This window comes from Acinonyx jubatus, chromosome C1 (genome assembly GCF_027475565.1).
Source record: "Acinonyx jubatus isolate Ajub_Pintada_27869175 chromosome C1, VMU_Ajub_asm_v1.0, whole genome shotgun sequence".
Lineage (NCBI taxonomy): Eukaryota > Metazoa > Chordata > Mammalia > Carnivora > Felidae > Acinonyx > Acinonyx jubatus.
In genome coordinates this window covers 184,764,868-184,786,291 of record NC_069381.1, presented here as the reverse complement: position 1 = coordinate 184,786,291, position 21,424 = coordinate 184,764,868, and the positions used below count along the sequence as shown (strand labels likewise).

The 21,424-nt window shown below is 40.2% G+C and overlaps 1 protein-coding gene across 1 annotated transcript in view; it reads right to left on the bottom strand.

Moving 5' to 3' along the window:
- Nucleotides 1-5,947: 5,947 nt before the first annotated feature.
- The window catches only part of CDK15 (cyclin dependent kinase 15), an 86,292-nt gene continuing 70,815 nt past the window's right edge, over nt 5,948-21,424 (bottom strand). The window contains exons 13-14 of the mRNA XM_015075914.3: nt 13,281-13,422; nt 5,948-10,665 (exon numbers count right to left, since the gene is read on the bottom strand). Of these exons, the coding sequence (XP_014931400.1) occupies nt 13,313-13,422 (110 nt within the window). The 3' untranslated portion in view covers nt 5,948-10,665; nt 13,281-13,312. The remainder of the gene's footprint in view (nt 10,666-13,280; nt 13,423-21,424) is intronic.

Here is a 21,424-nt window from a genome sequence, read left to right as displayed (position 1 = left end):
TGTTTTCAATTCATGCACTTAACCAACATTTACTGAACATCTTCTCAATGTCTATGCTACACACTGGGGATAAAATTAAAAAACTAAGCATTCTTTTGACCTGTTCCTTATGCAGTCAGTTTTAGTAAAGGAGGAAGAAGTATCAACTAATAATTACAATCCTATGGGAACATAGGATTTGTAATAGCAAAGAAGTGCTCTGGGATCCCAGAGGGGAGAGCAACTAACTGTGGGCTGGAGAAATCAGGGAAGGTGACTTTTGAGTTAAGTCTTGAAGATGAATAGCAATCCACTAGGCAGAAGGTAGAAGAAAGTTCCAAGCAGAGGGAACAGAACTTGCAAAAGTCTAGGGCTATAAACAGAATATTGCCTTTGGGAATGATGAAAAATTCCATGTGGCTGAGTATAGACACTAGAGGATGATGGAACCAGCTAGAGCAGTCCATTGGGGCCATGTTGAAACATCCCGTTCAGAATTATCCTATGACTGAATGAAGTTTTTCCAGGGAGATAGTGACATCATAACAAGAGAGCCCTGGCTTCAATGTGGAGCTGTGCCCTGGCTGCACATCAGCATCACATGGGGAGCTATAAACAATCCTGATGCCTAAGGCTACACACCAGATTAAGAATTCCCGGCAGTGGGACCCAGAAATTGGTCTTTAAAAAAACAAACCTCTCCAATGTGACTCCAATTCAGGCAAAGTTGAGAATCATTGGTATGGAGACAAAAGAACTGGTGGATGGGAGGCCAGTTAGAGGACTACTGGGCAGGACCTGGAGAATACCACCAGGGCTGTGGTTCTCAAGCTTCAGTGTATTAGAATCACCTGTGAGGCTTGTTAACATGCAGACTTATGGGCCCTACCTTCCAATTATGAAGATCCAGGGTGGGGCCTGAAAATGTGCATTTCTAACAATTTTCCAGGTGATGCTGCTCCTGCTGATGAAGGGACCTTATTTTGAGAACCACAGGTCTGTGGCCTCGCAGTGGAGATGGAGAGGAGAAAACAGATTGGAAGGTATTTTGGAAGTAGGTAGAAGGAGCAGACAATTGGGTGGACGGTGTTGCTGTTAACTGAAATGGGATTGGAGAAACAGAACGCTCTGTTTGTGATATGGGGGAGAAGACATTTGGACATATAAGGCTTGACATATTTGTTGGAAACATCTAGGTGAAGACTCCTAATTGACAACTGGCAATACTTTTCTATCAGGAAGAAGGGAAGCAAATTCTGGGACAAATTGGGACCTCAAATTTAGCCTAATTCAAGATAGATATTGACTGATCACAATATATAGCTTGAGAATATATATTACTTCTCTTGGAGCCATATTTTCCCCTAATGACGGTGCGTTTAATCTGTGAAGGACTATGAGGATGTCCTTTTAGCCACTCCACAAAAACAATCCACATTATACATAAGCTCTTAAACTTGGATGTTAAGTAAATGTAGGTCCAAATGTTTAAAAAGCTTCCACCAGTCTTTTCCATTTATTTTCACACATGAATTTGAAAAGCAAATATAACCCTTATTCTTTATTATATTGGTAGTTATTATGTTTTCTTCTTATTTGTGAGATGAGTCCAAGGCATTTGGCTGGGTCTCAGTTTCCCCAGTGGTAACAAAGGGGGTTGGATTTAGTCCTGTTAAGGACCTTTCCAACTCCAGCATTCCATGAGTTTTCCTTAGATTCTGTGTCAGTTTTGCCGGAAGGATCTCCAGGAGCTGGTGGACACTGGGAAAGTTTTTTTTTGCCCATTTTAACTTAACTTTTTTAGAGTACATTTCTATCAAAAAATAGTAAGGCCCTATTGTCAAAACTATGTCTTAAAGGTATTTCCAAACTTGTTTTGTATTCTTCACTTGACAAGTGCTGTCACAGGGCTCCATCACTCCCGGACTAACAGCTACCAATAAACAGAAAATTATTGCCAACCAGCTAACATGCTGTTTACTTTCCAGAAAAATTGCACTTTCCAATCTGACAGTTGATCAAGGGGTATCCCGCTGCTGTCAGCAGGGAGAAATGTTTAAACACAGAGATGGGAGTTTAAACATTTTCTCATTATCACAGAATAAGGGAAAAAAACACACAAATAAATAAATAAGTAAAAATGGCATCCAGACTCTCTAACCCCCTGCTGGGAGCGTAATGAAGCTGTGTCATGTGACCAGAAGGAGTGGGCTTTTATCTCTGGCCCCAGTACCGTTACTCAAGTGACACCTGTCACATGACCCAACTTTGGTCTTTTATCTGCCTTCCCCAGCTACCCTTTTGGGGAATTGTCTTTTCTAGAGATGTGTGGCCCTTTGTGGCCATATTAGTGGGCTCTGTTAGTACGATTAGCCTGACCTTTTGCATTTCCTACCTTGAATCTCCTAGATCTTTCCTCAAATATTGTTTACACATAATAAATTACAGAATACCTACAAAACTAAAAAAAGGCAAAAAAAAAAAAAATCTTAGAGCACCAAACACAAATCAGTGCTACTATTACATTTCATACAAATCTGCAGGAATTGAAATTTGTCTGGAAAGAAAAATATTAAAAAAAAATTTTTTTAACGTTTATTCATTTTTGAGAGAGAGAGAGAGAGTGTGCGAGTGGAGGGAGGGGCAGAGAGAGAGGGAGACACAGAATCCAAAGTAGGCTCCAGGCGCCGAGCTGTCAGCACAGGGCCTGACACGGGGCTCAAACCCACAAGCTGTGAGATTGTGACCTGAGCCGAAGTCAGGCGCTTAACCGACTGAGCCACCCAGGCGCCCCTGGAAAGAAAAATATTTATATTTTAAAACAGCTGTCTCCCCTCCCCCCCCGCCCTTTTTAAAGATTTTATTTTTAAGTAATCTTTACACCCAACATGGGGCTTGACCCACAACCTAGAGGTCAAGAGTTGTGTGCTCTACTGACAGAGCCAGCGAGGTGCCCCTAACACACCCATCTTCATTTTTGAGTGTTTATTAGAGCAAGACACTAATAAAACCCAAGTGTACTTCATTGTAAAAGTGCGCGCAACTTTAACTTAGCCGGGCTTACCATAGGGAGCCACAATCACAGACAGCCAGAATGAGGTGTGGTCCCCTTTCCTTCCTCAACTTCATTTTTAAACCCTAATGTAAGTCTTTTATTCTTCAGTTCGATTTCTTATCGTCCTCCTGGACTCCTGCCTTACCTTGTTAGCTGCAATACCATGGCTTTGGCACCTTTAATTTCCTTGGTCCCTTTCTCTTCCATCTTACCGTGACTACTACCACCATGTGACTACAACTACCACCATCACCACCACCACCACCACCACCAGGACCATCACTTTCATAGACACACCACCGCTACCACTAGGACCATCACCACCACCACCAGTGCTGCTACTAGCTTGCTATCTGCCGGGCACTATTTAAAATACTTTAGGGGCGCCTGGGTGGCTCAGTCGGTTAAGCGTCCGACTTTGGCTTAGGTTGTGATCTCGCGGTCCGTGAGTTCGAGCCCCGTGTCGGGCTCTGTGCTGACTGCTCAGAGCCTGGAGCCTGTTTCGGATTCTGTGTCTGCCTCTCTCTGACCCTCCCCCATTCATGCTCTGTCTGTCTCTGTCTCAAAAATAAATAAACGTTAAAAAAAAAAATTTTAAATGTATTAACTCAATCCTCACAGGCAGCTCTGAGATAGAAACTATCATTATCCCCATGTTTGAAAGAGATGGGCAGCATTGGCACAAAGCCTTGAAGTAGGCAAGGGAGCTGGCTGTGTGGATATTGGGGAGAAGTCTAAGTTTCAGGAGGAGCATGCCTTGTGTGTTTAGATTATGCATGGATGCTTCCAACTTCTTTCATTTTTCTTCCTTCAGCCCTTCCACACTTTAGCTAGTACTCCATCTTTTGCATCATTTCGCGGAAGTTTCTGAAAGATAGTCCTTGCTTCTACTTTCTTACTACTCCCTCTTTAACCCACCATATTTTTCTATGACCACCATTCTATAGAAACTACTCCCTTATAGGTCACCGATGACCAGTACCCACCAAAATCCATGGCCAGCCTTAGTGTACAGCCCCCTGACATTTTTCTCTGTAGGTCATTCATTCTTAGAACATTCTTCTTATCTTTTGTCACCCAGAATGATTCTTGTTTTTTGCTCCGCCCCCTCCAACCCATCAAAATCTAGCCACTGATGCTTTGTCTCTTTTGCTGATTCATCTTTCAGCCTTGTGCTTCTTCTATTTATATATGTTCTTTTTGGCAATCATATCTTTGAGACTTCAAGGACATTATTATGTAGGTGATGCCCACACGTAGCCAGTCCTCACTTCCTGGTCCCAGGTGAGCAGTTATAACTGATGCATGCCTCAAACTCCGTATGTCCAGAAATGAGCTCATGACCTTCTCTCCCAAACTAATTACCTGACTATAAATTATGTAACAAGTTATCCAGACCCCAGACTGGAAAGCTTATAGCCATTCTTCACCACCACCCACACTGCTCCTTGCACCCTTAGACTCCAGAATCAACTGTTGCTTGTCTATTCAACAGTGGTTCCCATTTATTCCTCAGTTATGAGAAAGCTGTGAGTATTCAGAAGTTTGCCCCCCCCCTCCCCAGGAAAGGTGATCCTAGCTTCATAGAAGGAGTAGTTAATGATCATTCTAAAGCAGTTATCTTATTACTCTTGCTAGCAATTTAGGAGTGGAGATGTGACAGTCTGATCACTAAGATATGAAGAGAATGGTGCTTTCTTTGAAAAAGCAGCACACAGTAAAAGATGCCCTATTCTTCAACTGGACATTGTTGTACCCCCATGTGATGCCTGAAACTGTGGTAGCCTCTAGTGACAATGATTAGAACAGCTTGAGAATAAGGCAATGAAGGACATTGAAAATATAGTGAAGAAAAATGGAAAGAACCTGGGTTGTTGATGTCATTGACCCATCAAATTAATCAATCTTGGGACCACCTATGTCCAGACTTATGTGAAATAATATCCTCATGAATTAAACTATTTATTTGGGATTTTCAATTCCTTACAGCTGAAAATATCTTATCCCTTCTGTATTTCCCTCATTCAAGCTTATTTATTTATTTACTTACTTACTTATTTAAAGTATAACTAACATGGAGTGTTATAGAAGTGGCTATCTTGTTTTCACCCCCTTGACGGCCTGCCTGGCAAACTCTCATTTTAAGACAAAGATTAACTGTCATCTCCTCTTTGATAGGACAGATGATCATGTTGTCATTGGATCTTGTATTTATTTCTATCTAATTCTCCATTAGACTATAAAATCCTTGGGAGAAATTTACTTTTTGTATTTCTAGTGTTTAGATGGTTGTTGAATGAATTAATAAATATATGGGAGGAGTTATTTTATATCTTGGTTCAGTTTGGGTCTCCTACAAGACTTTCTTATAATATCCAATGGTAGTTTTTACAGTAGGAACAATTGTTTACAAGGATGCTAATAAACTTGGATGAATCATTACTGAGCACCTCAGATCTTATAACACGTGCCTATTAACCTACTTAAGGATACAGAGGAGTTAGAAGTAGAAAATTTGAATAGGCAGAGAAGATGGACTAAAATAGGAGTGGGGATATGTGAGACTTTCATTTATGAAAGTTGTCAAGAGTAACTAAAATGTGTCAATCTTCTGCTATGTATCCTACAGGAAAAGACCTCTGAGCCCTCTAGTTCTAAGAAATGTAACTGTCCAAAGTGACTTATTTTCCTCCAGAAGGCAATCTCCATTGTACACTGCCAGAGATTTTGTTTTATAAAAGTGACACTTTTTGAGAATAACTCCAAGGTGGTATTAGATGCACACTTAAAGTATCAAGGAAAGTAAGATGTTATTAAAACTCCTACCACTGTTACGTCACCAGCTTTCTGTAGGGATGGATATGTTTGTTCTATACCTTCAGTGTGCATTGTGGTAGTCACTAGCCACATGTGGCTCTTGACCTCTTGAAATGTGATTAGTGTCACTGAGGGACTGAATTGACTTAATTAAATTTAAATTTATACATAAATAGTCACGTATAGCTAGTAACTACCATGTTGGACAGTGACTCAGTACTAGCCAGGATAGGTTAGGTAATACCACAATAACAAATTATTCCCAAATATTAGTGGCTGGAAACAAAGCTTTATTTGTCTTTCTCATTATATATTCATCACATGTCATCTGGGGACTCTGTTCTACATCTCCTCATTTTAGGACCACCCTGAATGCTGCTAGTCACTGTAACAGAAGGCAAAAATAAAAAGAGATCTAGAGAGTATTGCACTGGCAATCAAATGAATGCTTGGCTCAGAAGTGACATATATTACTTCCACTCACAATTCACTGGCCAGCACTAATCATACAGACTTATCTACTTACCAGAGGACCAGGGAGTGCCATCCAATTATGGAGCCTGGGAGACAGAAATATTAGGTGAGTAGTATTAGTGACTGAGAAAGTAAGCATCATTAAAATGATATATCAAATTGCATTATAAATTATGTTTCAAAGGTCAAGTGTATGTCTATACAAAAGAATCAACAAAAACATGGGAAAAAATATGTATAAGCACCAGGAATGCTCCTTTTACAAAATAAGGGAGGAAGCCTATAATGATGTTTTTGTGTTTTATATATAATTTTTATTAAGCTTTTGAATAGGCAGATCCACCAATGTTTTAAGTTTATTTATTTTGAGAGAGAGAGAGCAAGAGAGGGGCAGAGAGAGAGGGAGAGATTCCAAGCAGGGTCTGCACTGTCAGTGAAATGTAAGCCTGATGTGGGGCTTGATCCCACAAACTGTAAAATCATGACCTGAGCTGAAATCAAGAGTTGGGTGCTCAACCAACTGAGCCACCCAGGTGCCTCAGATCCACTAATTAAAGGAGAAAAAGAATAAAGCACAAGCATGATTTATTTTCCATTATAATTAAAGAGCATAATTTTATCAATTACTTCTTTAAAAACATCTTTAAAAAAAATCAAAAGTCTACCTGTTCTTGCAACAATAAGATCTCACTATAATTCGACGTATAGTATTCCACAGCTGTTCAAAAGTCCTTAATAATCTTGGGATTGGATGGGACCTTAGAGGTCAGTTATTCTAAACCACAATATGGGGATCTGTCCTATAGCTTTCTATGTCTTCTGGGGGTGCAGAGGAAGCCCCTTACTGTTGTGGGAACTCATTCCATTGGTAGTAGGCAAGTGAAATTGTTCAAGGACTCTTCTTGCTGTATCAAAAGTAGGATCTCTGAGTTTTCAATGTATTTGTCTTGGCTCCACAGCCACCCAGTAGAGGGCTAGCCTCTTTATGAGAACTCTCAATCCTCTGGAGGGAGTTTCTCTGCCCCCTGGGTTTTCTCTTTTTGGACTATTCCTCTTTGTGCCTTGGCCTCCACACCCTCTAGTCCCCTAGTAGCCATCCTTGGAGCTTGCTGTACAGAGTTGCATTTTGGGGTAGGGAAAGTACAGACTTTGGGGACAGAGAGTCTGAGCATCAAATCTACTTAAATTTGGTTCTGTGTTCTTCTCTGTAAAATAACTACACTTACCTCTTAGTCTTGTGGAGAGGACTGAACAGAATTAGATTTGTAAGCTAATAGATACACAATAAATATTTACTTCAATATGATGTTTCTTTTAAAGTGTGATGGATACAGATAAACGATAATTTAGATGTGACCTGATCAGTGGAGAGAAAACTATTTCCCTTCTCTGGGACACCATCTTATTATTCTTTCATTTATATCACCTAAAAGTATTGGCATTATCTTTCCTGGACAGCCAGACACATTGTACTTAAAAATGCCAACTTCCACTAAGTCACGGTTTTACTTAACTTGCTGACATTTTAAGTCTAAAGTGCAAGAAATGAAATCAGATAAAATTTTATAGGAATAAATGTTATATTGCTTTGTTGCCCAATAGCTCTTTAGGGGTTTTTGTTAGTTTGTTTTTAAATGTTTATTTATTTATTTTGAGACAGAGTGCATGCCTGTGTGCATGAGTGGGGGAGAGGCATAGAGACAGAGTGGGGGAGGGGCATAGAGGGGGGCGGGAGGGAGAGAGAGAGAGAATCCCAAGGAGGCTTCATGCTGTCAGCGCAGAGCCTGATGTGGGGCTTGATCCCATGACCATGAGATCAGAAGTTGAGTTGATACCAAGAGTCAGATGCTTAACTGACTGAACCACTCAGGCAATCTGTTTGATTTTAATAGACGTAACTTTTTAGAGCAATATTAGCATTCATAGCAATGTTCAGCAGAAGTTACAGAGACTTTCCAAATAACTCTTGCCCCCTCCCCACCCACATGCATAGCCTCCCCCTATCAGAATGGTACATTTGTTATAATTGATGAACCTATACCAACACATCATTATCATCCAAAGCCCATAAGTTTACATTAGGATTCATTCTTGGTCTTGTACATTCTATAGGTTTGGACAGATTTATAATGGCACATCTCCACCATTATAGCATCATACTTATTTATACAGCCTTAAAATTCCTCTGTACCCTGTCTATTCATCCCTCCCTCCTAACTCCTGGCAACCAGTGATGTTTTTACTGTCTTTATAGTTTTACCTTTTCCAGAATGTCATATAGTTGTAATCATACAGTATGCAGTCTTTTCAATTGGTTTCTTTGTCTTAGTAATATTCACTTAAGGCTCCTTCATGTCTTTTCATGGCTTGCTAGTTCATTTTTTTTAAGTTCTGAATAATTGTCTGTTGTCTGGATATACCACAGTTTATTTATCCACTCACTCACTGGAGGACATCTTGGTTGTGCCCAAGTTTTGATGATTATGAATGAACACCTATGTGTAGATTTTTGTGTGGACATAAGTTTTCAGCTCCATTGTGTAAATGCCTAGGAGCACGGTGGCTGGATCATAGGTAAGAGAGTATGTTTAGGCTTGTAAAAAACTGCCCAACTGTCTTCCAAAGTACTATTTTGCATTTTTACCAGCAACGAGCAAGAGTTCCTCTGTTGTTCCACATCCCTGCTAGCATTTGGTGTTGTCAGTGTTCTGGAACTTGGCCATTCTAATAGGTATATAGTGGTACATACACATTAGCTTTTAGCAAGGGCTTAGTCTTTTGAATTATGATCCAGTGGTAAATACCAGGTGCTTCTTCAAGAACTGTGTATTCTCCAGATCTGATAGGTATGTGATTACTGGAAAGATCATACACACTGGAGACACCCAGACCTGAGGTTTGTAGCTTAGCTCTGGTATACTCCATGGATGGGTTATTTAACTTCTTTGAGTTTTAATTTCCTCTTTGGTAAAATGGAAGTAATACATTAATTATAACTACTTACTTCAATGATTATATGAATAAATTGTGGACCTTCTCTGATTTTATTCAGGTGATTAATACAAATATTTGGCCAGGATGGGACTTAAGACTGTACCTTGTACCATACCACTATTAGCTTTTCTCTAGGTTGAAAAACCACCACTCATTGAGCACATATATCTGTCCCATAATCCAGCCCACACAGTTTCATCTCAGGTATGTTTGGAGAGGTTTTGTCAAACACCTCACGAAAATCCAATACTTACTAAGGTAGATTTCTTTGGGTTATTTGTATGCATTTTTCCTTTTCCCATCTTTGGGAAGACTTTGGGTCTATAGGTACTATTTTTTAATTCTTTCGTCATTAGTTCTTCCTTGTTCTTCTAAAGGATACATAGAAGTCTCTGATTTCTAGGCTACTATGTTTCCTGAGTAGATGATCCCTAGATGAAGTAATTTGAGTTTCCCTGGCTTCTTTTAGAAGGAGTCATTAAAGAAAATGATACATGTGTTAGCTGAGACAGATCTCTCATTTTATTTGGGGGTTGTGTGTGTGAGCACATGTGTGTGTGTGTCTGATGGTGTAACAGGGCTTGAATTACATCTTTGGAACTCTTTGTTCCTACTATTCAGTATTTCCATCATCAAATCAGAGCTTAGGTTCCTCATTGCTTTTGCTATCATCACTGATAACTGAGATTGAGTAGAAGGAGATAGCCAAAAATTTTAATCTAACTGGGAGCTCAATCCAAACTTCTAAAATCTAGCTGGAGTGGGGTAGTAGTGTGTTTTGATAATCCAGATAATGAAGAAAGAAGCACCCCCTAAGAAATCTTAACAAAGAGTCTTAAGCCAGTCCTTTTGTTGACAACTTTATCCGAGAAACCATCTTCTATGAGACTTTTCTAAACTTTAGACTAATCCTCTCCTTGCCACAGAAGTCTTTTTGTTGGGGGGAAATTGTAAGTGAACGCAGGAGGGACAGGCCTCTGTAAGCACCCGCTCAGTCTCCAGATTCTTTTAATTGTTAGCCTTTCATCTGTCCTGTAGTCCTTCTGGCCTAGGGATCTCTTTATCAAATAACAAAACAGATGAAATTATTCATAAATCCTCTTCTTAGACTCTTTAAGTCTGTGTCTAATTTTTGAGCTAATCACTGCTAAATTCTGGGTGTATGACAAGAGCAATAACCATTCATTGCTTTTTCTTCAAGTATCATGTCTGTTGCCTTGGACATCATATTTACAATATTCCAGATCACAGGTGATGGTATGAAAACCCAGGTCCATGGTGGAGTTAGGTTTGAAGCTTCTTAGTAAGGCAAAGCAAATTAAAACTGAAACAGTAGTAATGTGGCCCTGGAAGTGAATGAAGAATAAACAAAATCAAAAGACATGAGTCAGATTGAGTAAGGAAAATGTGTTAAACATTGATGCAAAGTTATTGATAGAATTCCATACATTGATAGAAAAGATAATAATAAATTATAACAGAGGCAGCATCTTGCCCCTGGTAATAAGAACTAAAAAAGCTTTAAAAATAATAATAATTGATCTCTGGATATACCATATCCCACTGTTCAAAACATGCCAAGGTTGGAAATAAAATGTGTAAAGTGCCTGACACAATAATATACCCAGTAAATTTTAGTTCCCCTCTATTTCTCTATTGTAGACATCAGTATGCATTTTTTTCCCATTCCTGAAACTGACATTTTGAGGATAAGAGTTTTAATTTTGAGGCATTGCTGCCAGTTACAAGTCCTAATATCCCAATTTACATTTTGGATCTTCTGAAAAGTGAATATTTTAACATAAATTCAATTTAGTGGAAAAGATTTACAGGCCCCACGTGTCCATGTGATTACCTTTAGTTGGTTTAACTCCAGCACACCCAGATTTTGCTGATCCCAAGCCATTTATTAAACAGTTTAATTGCTCTAGATTTTCCCTATTGTGGTTCGTCTCCTACGGTTTTATCTCCTTACATTAATACCAAGGGCCTAGGGATATCACGAGATTACTCCAACTGAGGCTAAATCTGCTTCCTCCCTCTCTCAATTGCTGGCAAAGGCACTAAGTTCGACATGCTGCATTTAATTGACTTTCTATTGTGACCATTTTATACCTACAGGTAATAATCCTTTGTGGAAAGTCATTGAAGACCAGAGAGGCAGGGTTATCTCCCTACCCTCTGGCTGCTTGTAAAATAAAATAACAACAATAACAGAAGTAATAGTAATGCTTATGGAACACCACCACCTGAGACCATTTCTATCAATGTCTTTGATAATTTTATGAAGGGCAAATCTTTAGAGAATATAGCTAAAGTACATCCTATTTTCATAACTAGTGGGTTTAAAATGACATAATTATACAGTAAAATCTCTGCTTTAGAAAGTATTGTGCTTGGAAAATACCATATTATCGTGTTGCCTATTGTAATTCCAATTGTATACTGTCAAAATACAAACTTGGGTATTTTATAAAATGTTATGAGGAACAGCTATAATTCTAAACTTCCTTGATCTTTCCAAATTTCTTAAACATTTTTTTAAATGTTTATTTATTTTTGAGAGAGAGAAACGGGCAGAGAGAGCGAGACACAGAATCTGAAGCAGGCTATAGCCTCTGAGCTGTCAGCACAGAACCAGATGAGGGGTTGAACTCATGAACCATGAGATCATGACCTGAGCTGAAGTCGAACGCTAAACTGACTGAGCCACCCAGGCACCCTGATCTTTCCAAAGTTCTAAATACAGTGATCTTAGAAAATCCAGGAGGCAAGCATATTTACATGCCTTTAAATACCAACAGCCAAAGAGAGATCCAAGAGAAAGTGGCAAAGAGCTGAACCCTGCCCTGTGAATTATCTTATGAGCTGGCAGGTGTGGGGAGCACACCAGTGATTACTATCTAGGCCCTGAAAGTTCTATCAGGAAGCATGGCCAAGCTGTGGTTTCCAAATGGGTGGTCAAACCATAGTCTAATGCTTGTGGCTTGGGATATAGCCAGGGTCACCTAAAGGGCCAGGTGACTGGCTGGCTTTGTGCATGGGCCCCACCTTGATCCCTCTATCTGGATTATTGTTTCCCCCCCCCCCCCCCACTGTGGAAGGCCCCATATGGGATGTGCTCTTGTCACATCTAGGGGTGTCTCTACTATGATGGCTTTTGCAGTTGTCCCACCTGGCTTCCTATGCCTACCAGCAGAACTCCTTTTAGGGTGTGGTAATTTCAGAAAAATTCTCCATAGTACACTTCTTCCTCAAGATTGCTTGGAAGGCTGGGCTACCTGGGTTGACTAAGGAGAGTAGCTGTGTCTGAGACATTGTGGATGGCTCCCAATCAGGACCTTGTTCCTAGAACTCACCCTGAATGGAGAACTCCCTGTGACCAACTGTGCAGAAGGGGTGGCCTAAAAAGCCTGGGGCAGTGATGACTACACTCTCATAGGCATCTAAAACCATCTCCTGGGGAGGGCCAGGCCCTGAACCAGGTCTTCTTTGGCATTTGGGGGTGACCAACTATCCTGGTTTACCCAGGTCTATGCCAATTTTAGCACTGAATGTCCCACATCCCAGGACACTCCTCAGTCTTGAGCCAATGGGGATGGTTTTCAACCTCTGATTTTGTTCTATCAGCTGATGAAGAAAACTTCATGGTTGAGAGAATGTGACATTACAGTGCAATAATTTATTCCACATGTGTCAGTTAAAGGCCTTCCAATGACTTGTCAGTTTTGTCTTGGGAGTCTTACTATTCCTCTGGGAGAGAGAGAGATAGGAGATGCACATTATCATCCTCCTGTGACTGACTGTACCCAGAGGGGGCTAGGCCACCTGTCCCTAGAGTGGGAATAAAGAGCCAGACACAGAACAGGCTCTGAATCTGTGAACAGTGTCCTCCTCTCCACCTGGAAGTGATGAATGTTCACTCCCACCCATAAGGAGGCTCACTATTGGGACCACTTACCTGAAAGGATATTGGTGATGTCGCCCTCTCTTTCACCAGCATTTGCTAAACTGGGTTGGGAGGTGACCTTTCCGGTAGGAGACCAAAAGGTCACACATTTCTGGCTTTAGCCTCACTCCTGAAACTGTAAACAAAGACTCCTCTGTAGGGAGGAAAAGAGAAAAGCACCAACATATTATTTCCTGGAATCTTTCATGGTCTATTTTTATGTCTGTTGTAATATTTGTCACCTGAAGAGACATCAAAACATGAGGCAGGCTTACCCACCAATAATTTATACCGACTCACAGATAGCTTGCTTTACTGAATCTACTAATAGTTGTCAAATGCCTCTTATTTGATTCAATTCAACATATATTTACCAAATGAGCACTTGGGTAAGGTGTTATGCTAGGTGTTGAAGATCCAAAAACAGGAATAGAACTGGGGACACACACACACTGACAAACAAGGGCTGAAAGTGAGGTGCAAACAAAGAATTATGACAGCTGCTCTCCTACATCTCCCAGGGAGCACAGGGAAAGCATAGACAAGTGCCCTTGGGGCCTGTGAAGGAGGTCTGTACTTTCAACAGTTAAGGAATTCTAGGGAGGATATTGCTGTCTGGGGAATCAGCATGAGCAAAGGCAGGGAGGAAGGAAAGTCTTTGACAGAACTGCAAAGTAATCTTGCATGGTTATAGCAAGACAGACTAGTAGATAAAGTTGGAAAAATGAGTTGAAACCAGATGGTGAAGGGAGTAATATCAAGCCAAGGAGTCTGGTTAAGAGTCCCAGTGATGGTAGGCAATGAGCATCATGCCGGGGCTAGATGTGTTTTGGAAAGTTTAAATCCTAGTGCATTTGTTACATCAGGCAATCTATTTAATAGACTCTATGGTACAAGTCTTGTACCATATATTATATAATGATAAATTATATAATATTATTATATAATATATAAATATTATATTACAATATAATATTATTATATATTATAATATATAATGTTTATATATTATATTATATAATAATTTCTATACACACATATATAATGTGTTATAATATATAATAATTTATACACACACACACACACTACCTTTGCCCTCTGATTTATGTATTGGGTTAGTTTAGTATGCTGGAAGTTTGCATTTTTGTAAATGCCTGTGTTTGTTAGTTGTGTGTTGTTCCTGAGTGCTTATTACACTAAAGTTATAGGTCAAATCCTCCCAAAGTAAACATTTTAAGCGACTCATCTGCAAAATGGGGATGATAAAACTTCCTGGCAGTTGCTGTAAGTTTAAAGGAGATGATATATGAAAAACATCTTGGGTTGTTCTTGATGCACAATATATTTTTAATAACTAGTAGCCTTTGTTACAAGCCATTAGCATAGATGCCATCTGGGAGAAACAGCAAGAGGCAATAGCCACATTGTCACCAAAGCACATCTACAAACCTACTCAGGGCATCTTTCATTGGGCATTGCTTTTCCAAGGCTCACAATCTGTACAAACCTGGGTCGCTCTAAATATTGCACACTTTGGGGTACCTGGGTGGCTCAGCCAGTTAAGCGTCTGACTTCTGCTCAGGTCATGATCTTACCATTTGTGAGTTCGAGCCCCACATTGGGCTCTCTGCTGTCAGCACAGACCCCACTTTGGGGCCTCTGTCCCTCTCTCTCTCTGTCCCTCCTCTACTCATCCTCTCTCTCTCTCTCTCAAAATAAATACATAAACTTTAAGAAAAAGTAAATATTGCACAATTTAACAAGAAATGAATTTGCAGGGCCATATCTACTTTGCTTGGCCTAGACATCTGCCTTCGATGTCATGAGTAGTCTGTGGCCTTGAGTCCTTGGGTCTGGAATTACACATTTGCTAGGCTATAAGGGGGAGGCATCAAGTTTGGTGGTACACAGAATACATTTTCACAGGTACTTTATAATACATAACTTTGTATTCTACTTTTTTTCTAGCTCATGTCATAGCATAAACAAACAACTAAAACAAACAGTGTGTACACTTCACAGGTTATTCTCAAATCAATGCAAACCCAAACCACTTTGGAAATTTCCCTCAGAGAGGTGTCCTCTTGCCTTGGGGACAGTGGCATGAAGATTTCTCTCAGGCTTCCTTGTCCTTCAAAAGCAGCAGCACCTCAAAAGCCAGGAAGGAGGCAGGAGGGAGAGAGGGAGAGAGGAAAAGGGGGAAAAAAGGAGGAGGAGAAGAGAGGGGAAAAAGGGAGAAAGGGACGGGGGAAGCCATAGAAAGGGAGAAGAAGAGGAAGAAGGAGGAGGAATCAGAGGCAGAGAAAAAAAGGAAGACAGAAGGGGAAGAAAGAGGGGCGCCTGGGTGGCTAAGTCAGTTGAGCATCTGAATTCGGCTCAGGTCACGATCAAATGGGTTCATGAGTTCAAGCCCCGCATAGGGTTCTCTGCTGTCAGCACAGAGCCTGCTTAGGATCCTGTCTCCCTCTCTCTCTGCCCCTCCCCCCTCTCAAAAAAATAAAACATTAAGAAAAAAGAAACAGGTATTTATATGAAAAAAAAGGGGGGAGGAAAGCAGAGCAGAGAGAAAGAAGGGAATTGGGAGAAAGAAGGGAGAGAGGGAAAGGATAAGAGGGAGAGAGGAAGGAAGAGAGAAATTCTCTGGTAGAACAGTGTTGGGAAAACACTCAGTTAATCAAAGGGATTCCAATTTGGCCATGGACTGCCTGACTCTCCTTCCTGACTCAGAAAAAGAAAACAAAAGCAAGAGAGAAAAAAAAAAGGAAGAAAGAAAAAGAGAGAAGGAAAAAAGGCAGCAGAGCAGTTCTGCAGCAATCTCACAGATGCAAAACCTTCCATTCTACTGACTCCTCATTAGCTTACTGAATCTGACAGCATAATTATCACAGCTGCTTCGCACTTAGAATAAATAAATACGAAAGTGGGTGTTTAAAATTTTTTGAGAAGGGAAATTCAGTCATCTAGACAGTCAGTAGGACAAGTTTATTTAAAACTTTTAGATTCTTATGTATTTAGATCATTTTGGAACGAGATAATGAGATAGTTGTCTTTCAGTCTAATTGAGTTCCTAAGCTCCTGGCTGTTGGCTGTCACCCCTTTCAAACTTTGCTTTAACTTTCCTTCCTTTAGAAATCTGATCCTGGTGTCTCCATTTACTCTTCCTGGGCTGATAACCTGGTGAAGGCTGGGTGCACTGGAGTGCAGAAAGTGACTTAATGGGATTGAGGAGCTAAATAACCTTTCACAGGAAACAAGATAATCAAATCTCTTTTACTTGCCTGTAATGGCTAAAAGAGAAAGCACGAGCTGAAAAGAAAGCTTGGAAATTAAACCATCATTTCAAAATGTCTTGTAATTTCCCTGTCACGTGGTTTTTCGCACTGCTCTTACACATTGTCAATCCATCAGCTGGAGTCGCTTAGTGCATTTAATTATTCAGAGTGCACACAGCCTCGTGACTACGTGGTGATTTTAGCTCATGTGTATGTATATAGGCTTCGTATCTTCAAAGCCCAAAGGATCACACAGCACTACTTTAAGTTGAAGTTGCTAACTAACATGGAGTGCACTTAAAACTCTGACTGGGGGCACAGCACATATGCATTTCCGATTAAAGCAGATGATCTTTCCTTTTAAAATTAATTAGTGCCTATTTATCTTTTCCTCTCCCTCCCACCTCTCATTCTCCTAGGACCACATTTATGTGAACCCTTGCATTCAGTGAGTTAAAAGCTTTATAAAATAAACATTCTGTCAATCTGGGACAAAGGAAACTAATGTTAACCCATTGTGCAGACTGAGAAATTGAGGTTTATGAAGGCCAATAACAGATGCTATGTTGGAAAAAAAGAAGATAACTTAGGTCCTTTAACTCTCAGTCTGGAGCCTGGACTCCCAATACCATTTGCCTTACCTCATTCTTTTAAACAATAAAGGCAATACAACATCAACATTAAACAAAACTTTGAAAAAGAAAAAAAGTTACCCACAATCCTCCTAAACTAGGAAGAGCATTTTTATTTTTGTACTCTACCTTTCAGTTTTGTTTATATGCATAATACATGTTCACAGGTACATTAAAATATGCAATTTTGTATCCTTTCTTTTAGCTCACGTCATAATAGCATAAACATTTCCATATTCGCTAACACTCCTGCAAATTTCTTTTCTTTTTTTTAAGTTGGCTCCATGCCCAACGGGGGTGGGGGGTGGTGGTGGTCGGCGGAGGGGGGGGGTGGCTTAGACTCAGGACCCTGAGATCAAGAGTCACATGCTCTACTGACTGAGCCGGCCAGGTGCCCCTCCTGTGAATTATTTTAAATGGTTACTTAGTACTATATGCTGAGTCAATATAACAACATTATCCAATCTGTTCTCTAGTGTTGAATACTTAGACCGTTTCTTTTTATTTTATACTTTTTAAGATAAAATTATAGACAAAACTACGATGAATATTTTTATGCATCTAAGGTTCTTTTTCTTCTTTCTTTTCTGTTTAATTGTTTCTTTGCATAATTTCCAGAAACCAAAGTGTAGAGTTAAAGGTTGTGACCATTTTTTATGGCTCCTGATATGTGTGCCATAATGTTTTGCAAAGGTTGCTCCAACTTACAACACCACCAGCAGAATATCATTTTACCACAATCTCACTGACACTGGGGAGTCATTAGGTTAAGGGAAAAAAAAATAACTACTTTAACAGTTATTTGTATTTATTTAATCATTAGTAAGGCTGTCTTTTTATTCCATATGTTGGTATGCTTTTTTTGTTTTCCTTATGTGAATTGCTATTTTATGCTTTTGCCCATTTTTTGTTGGATTCCTGAAATTACTTTATAAAATTGAATGAGTTATAGTAAAACAAACAAACAAAAAGAACCACCATTGATTAAGAACTTTTAAAACCCAGGGTGTCTGGGTGGCTCAGTCGGTTAAGTGTCAGACTCTTGATTTCGGCTGAGGTCATGATCTCACGGTTGTGAAATGGAGCCCCAAGTCACGCTCTGCACTGGGTGTGGAGCCTGCTTAACATTCTCTCCCTCCCTCTTCTTGTGCCCCTCCTCCTCATGCACGTGTGTGCTTGTTCTCAAAAAAAAAAAAAAAAAAAACTTAAAACCCAAGGATGACTGTGTATTACAAAACAAACAAAAACAAAAAAGAAAACAGGAACAGAGACTAAGACAAAAGGACATTGAGGATTAAGGAAGAGGTGAAGGATGTCTCTATTAAACACAAAATTGAACCTTCTTAATTGTGAGATATTAAATATGTTATCTGGGGACAAGTGGAATCTTCCTGGGAAGGCTCTAAAATAAACATAGAGCATAGGACAGTGGAAAAGGTCACAGGGCTGGGAGTGAAGACCTTGGTTGTAATCCTCATTTTGCTACTAAATTCCCATTGATCTTTAGCAAGCAGCAATGAGTAGTGGGAAGAGCGGCTTAAGAGTCTGACCTGAAGTCAGGCCTGGGCTCTCCCACTTACTAGATGCGTGACTTTGAGCAATTTCCTTAGCCTCGCTCATTCCCAATTTTCTATATGTAATGTGAGGATAATAGCTCCAGCCTCACCAGTTAGTCTACAAATTGAATGAGAATTTGTGTAAAGCACATAGATGCCCAATAAACGGCAGCCACTATTCTTCCCAGGGAGTCAGGGACTCAGTCTGTATAATGAAGATATGGAATAGCAAGTGTCTGAGATCCTCTCCCACTCCAAGAGTCTCTAACTCTTTCCTCTCTTTCCAGCATCTCTTCTAATATACTGGAATCTCTTGAGGACAGCTCCGAGCACAGAAGGTGAGGAAGTGTGTTATGGAGGATATGTCTTAATTTCTTGCTTCTTAATGTACTGCCTACATATCAAATAACGGAGGATTTAAAAGGTTTGAGAGGGTGGTCTGAGTTAGGTTACAAACTCCTGCAGGCAGAAAAGAGAGACCTGGCTCAGAATCTGCTCCCTCCCATCCCCTGAGAACTGGCCTCTAGAATGACAATGTATTCTGGTTAAATTTTGAATAGTCTACACAATAAAAGCAAGAATAAAATAGATTTGAAACCATTAGCATATAAAGAATGAAACTAAATTTTACTAGTACATGTTAAAGAATGTTTAAATTGGGGCACCTGGCTGGCTCGGTTGGTGGAGCATGTGACTCTTGATTATGGATCATGAGTTTGAGCCCCACACTGGGTTTTTTTTTTTTTTACCTTAAAAAAAAAAAAAGACAGAGAATGTTTAAGTTATTGCAACAAGCCATACAGTAAGTAGAAAAACCATGATGGATTATGAGTCAGGGTTGTGCCACTATTATTAAAAAGAGGACAACTTCACTATGATGTTAGATGGTATTGAGAGGAGAATGACATTCTTCTCCCTGGATGTCCTTCCTCCCCAACCATCCAGACTCCAACATCTTTGAGGGCCCACCTACAAAGCCATCCTGGATCACCACAGCTAGAGTTAATCTCACCTCCTTTGAACACCCAGAGCACCTCACACTAGATCTGTGGCTGTTTATATACTTGTCTCATTTCCTGAAGGACTATAAGCTCTTTGAGGACAGACTCCATGACTAATTCATTTTTGTATCACTCAGTATCATACAAATGACCCTCAGTAAATCTTTAATGAATGAACTGGAGCATAATTCTCCCACTATGTTAGAAATCTGAGTCTACAGTGGGTCCATAGTCTCAGAGATCAGCAAAATAATTGGAACAGGTTCAGAACAGAATAATGAAACAGAATGATTAAAGAGTGAGAGAGGCTGAATCTCTATTGGGGAGAAGGGAAGTCAAAGCCACTCAGCCTAGAAAAGTGAGCTTTGGAAAGTGATATCAAGAGATCTTCAAATATATTAAAGATATAATATTAAAAGAAGGCCTGAAATTTTTTTGTTGGAGCAAAACAAAAAATTATTCAGATTTTAATGGGGCAGTATGGATAGAGACTGCTGAAGAACTTCTGGAGTATTGACACCAGGGTGCGGTGACGTATTGGACGTATTGGAGAGGTAAATGCCTTGCCTTCCGTATGCCTGCAAAGTAAGAAAGCATTTGATGAGGAAAAAGACCCTCGTAAGCTGTTTTTGCAAAAATTACTTGTGAAACAATTGTAAGCTTTCAAGTTTCAGGATTTTTTTTTCTAAGATGCTGAAACCTGTTTTAAAGGACAAGGGGGATTTAGTCCAGGAAGGAATGAGAGAGACTCAAGTCTGGGATTTGGAAAGCAAAATGGGACCAACCCACAGAGAGAGACAGCCTTTGATGTCCTGACGATCAAGGACCCAGGCTTAAGGACCAGACTCTTAAATCACGTGGCATTTACTGCCCCAGATTAAAAAAAAAAACAAAAAACTTTTGTGGATCAGTGTCTGTGGTTCAAAATGGCTACCTTCCAAAATCAGTCTTAACTTTCCAAGGGTAACATTTGGAAGGCTCCCTGCAAGAACAGAGTGGAGCCAGTTTCTAGAAAGGGCAGCTTAATGATTTTCTACTCCCCCCACCTCCAAATCATTAAACAGTGTTCCTTTCCCAGAGCCCAAGTTCATGCTGAGGGCAAAGGGAATTAAACGAAGAAGCTGAACCTGCAGCTAAGATTAGAGAGTTGCCAAGGACCTAATTTTAGGTCCTCGCTGCCCCAGCTGACATTCTGCGCTGCTGGCTCGGCAGTGAGGACCGCAAGTGTGGCCGTGAGCCGGCGACTGAGAAGGGCGAGCATCTCCCCAGCCATCTGCAAAAGCAATTAGCTTGCTGTTGGGTGTGTTTTGAGAGAGACTACCAATAATTTCCCCATCAACAAATGTTTCTTCAGGTGTTCAAGAGTCAATAAGGGAAAATGTCAGTGCTTGCCAGAAGTTCCCACATGCTTGCCATTCTAATATTCATGCTTCTCCACTAAGAATGTGTTCCAAAAGGGAACTAATCTTGGAAACCCTGGATTTCATGGCAAGTAACCCCCTGCTTTCCTCTTGCTATACGCTTGGTGCCACGACCCAGAGAAAGTGTTGTATGGGACGTCTCAGCTTTGGGGAAATAGACATGGATAGACGGGAACAATTCTTGCACATCGTGGGGAGTTTCTCTGCCACTCTTCCACGGGGATTTAGGCTGTCCCTCCACGCTTCACATATTTCTCAGCCACAGGTTTCATGC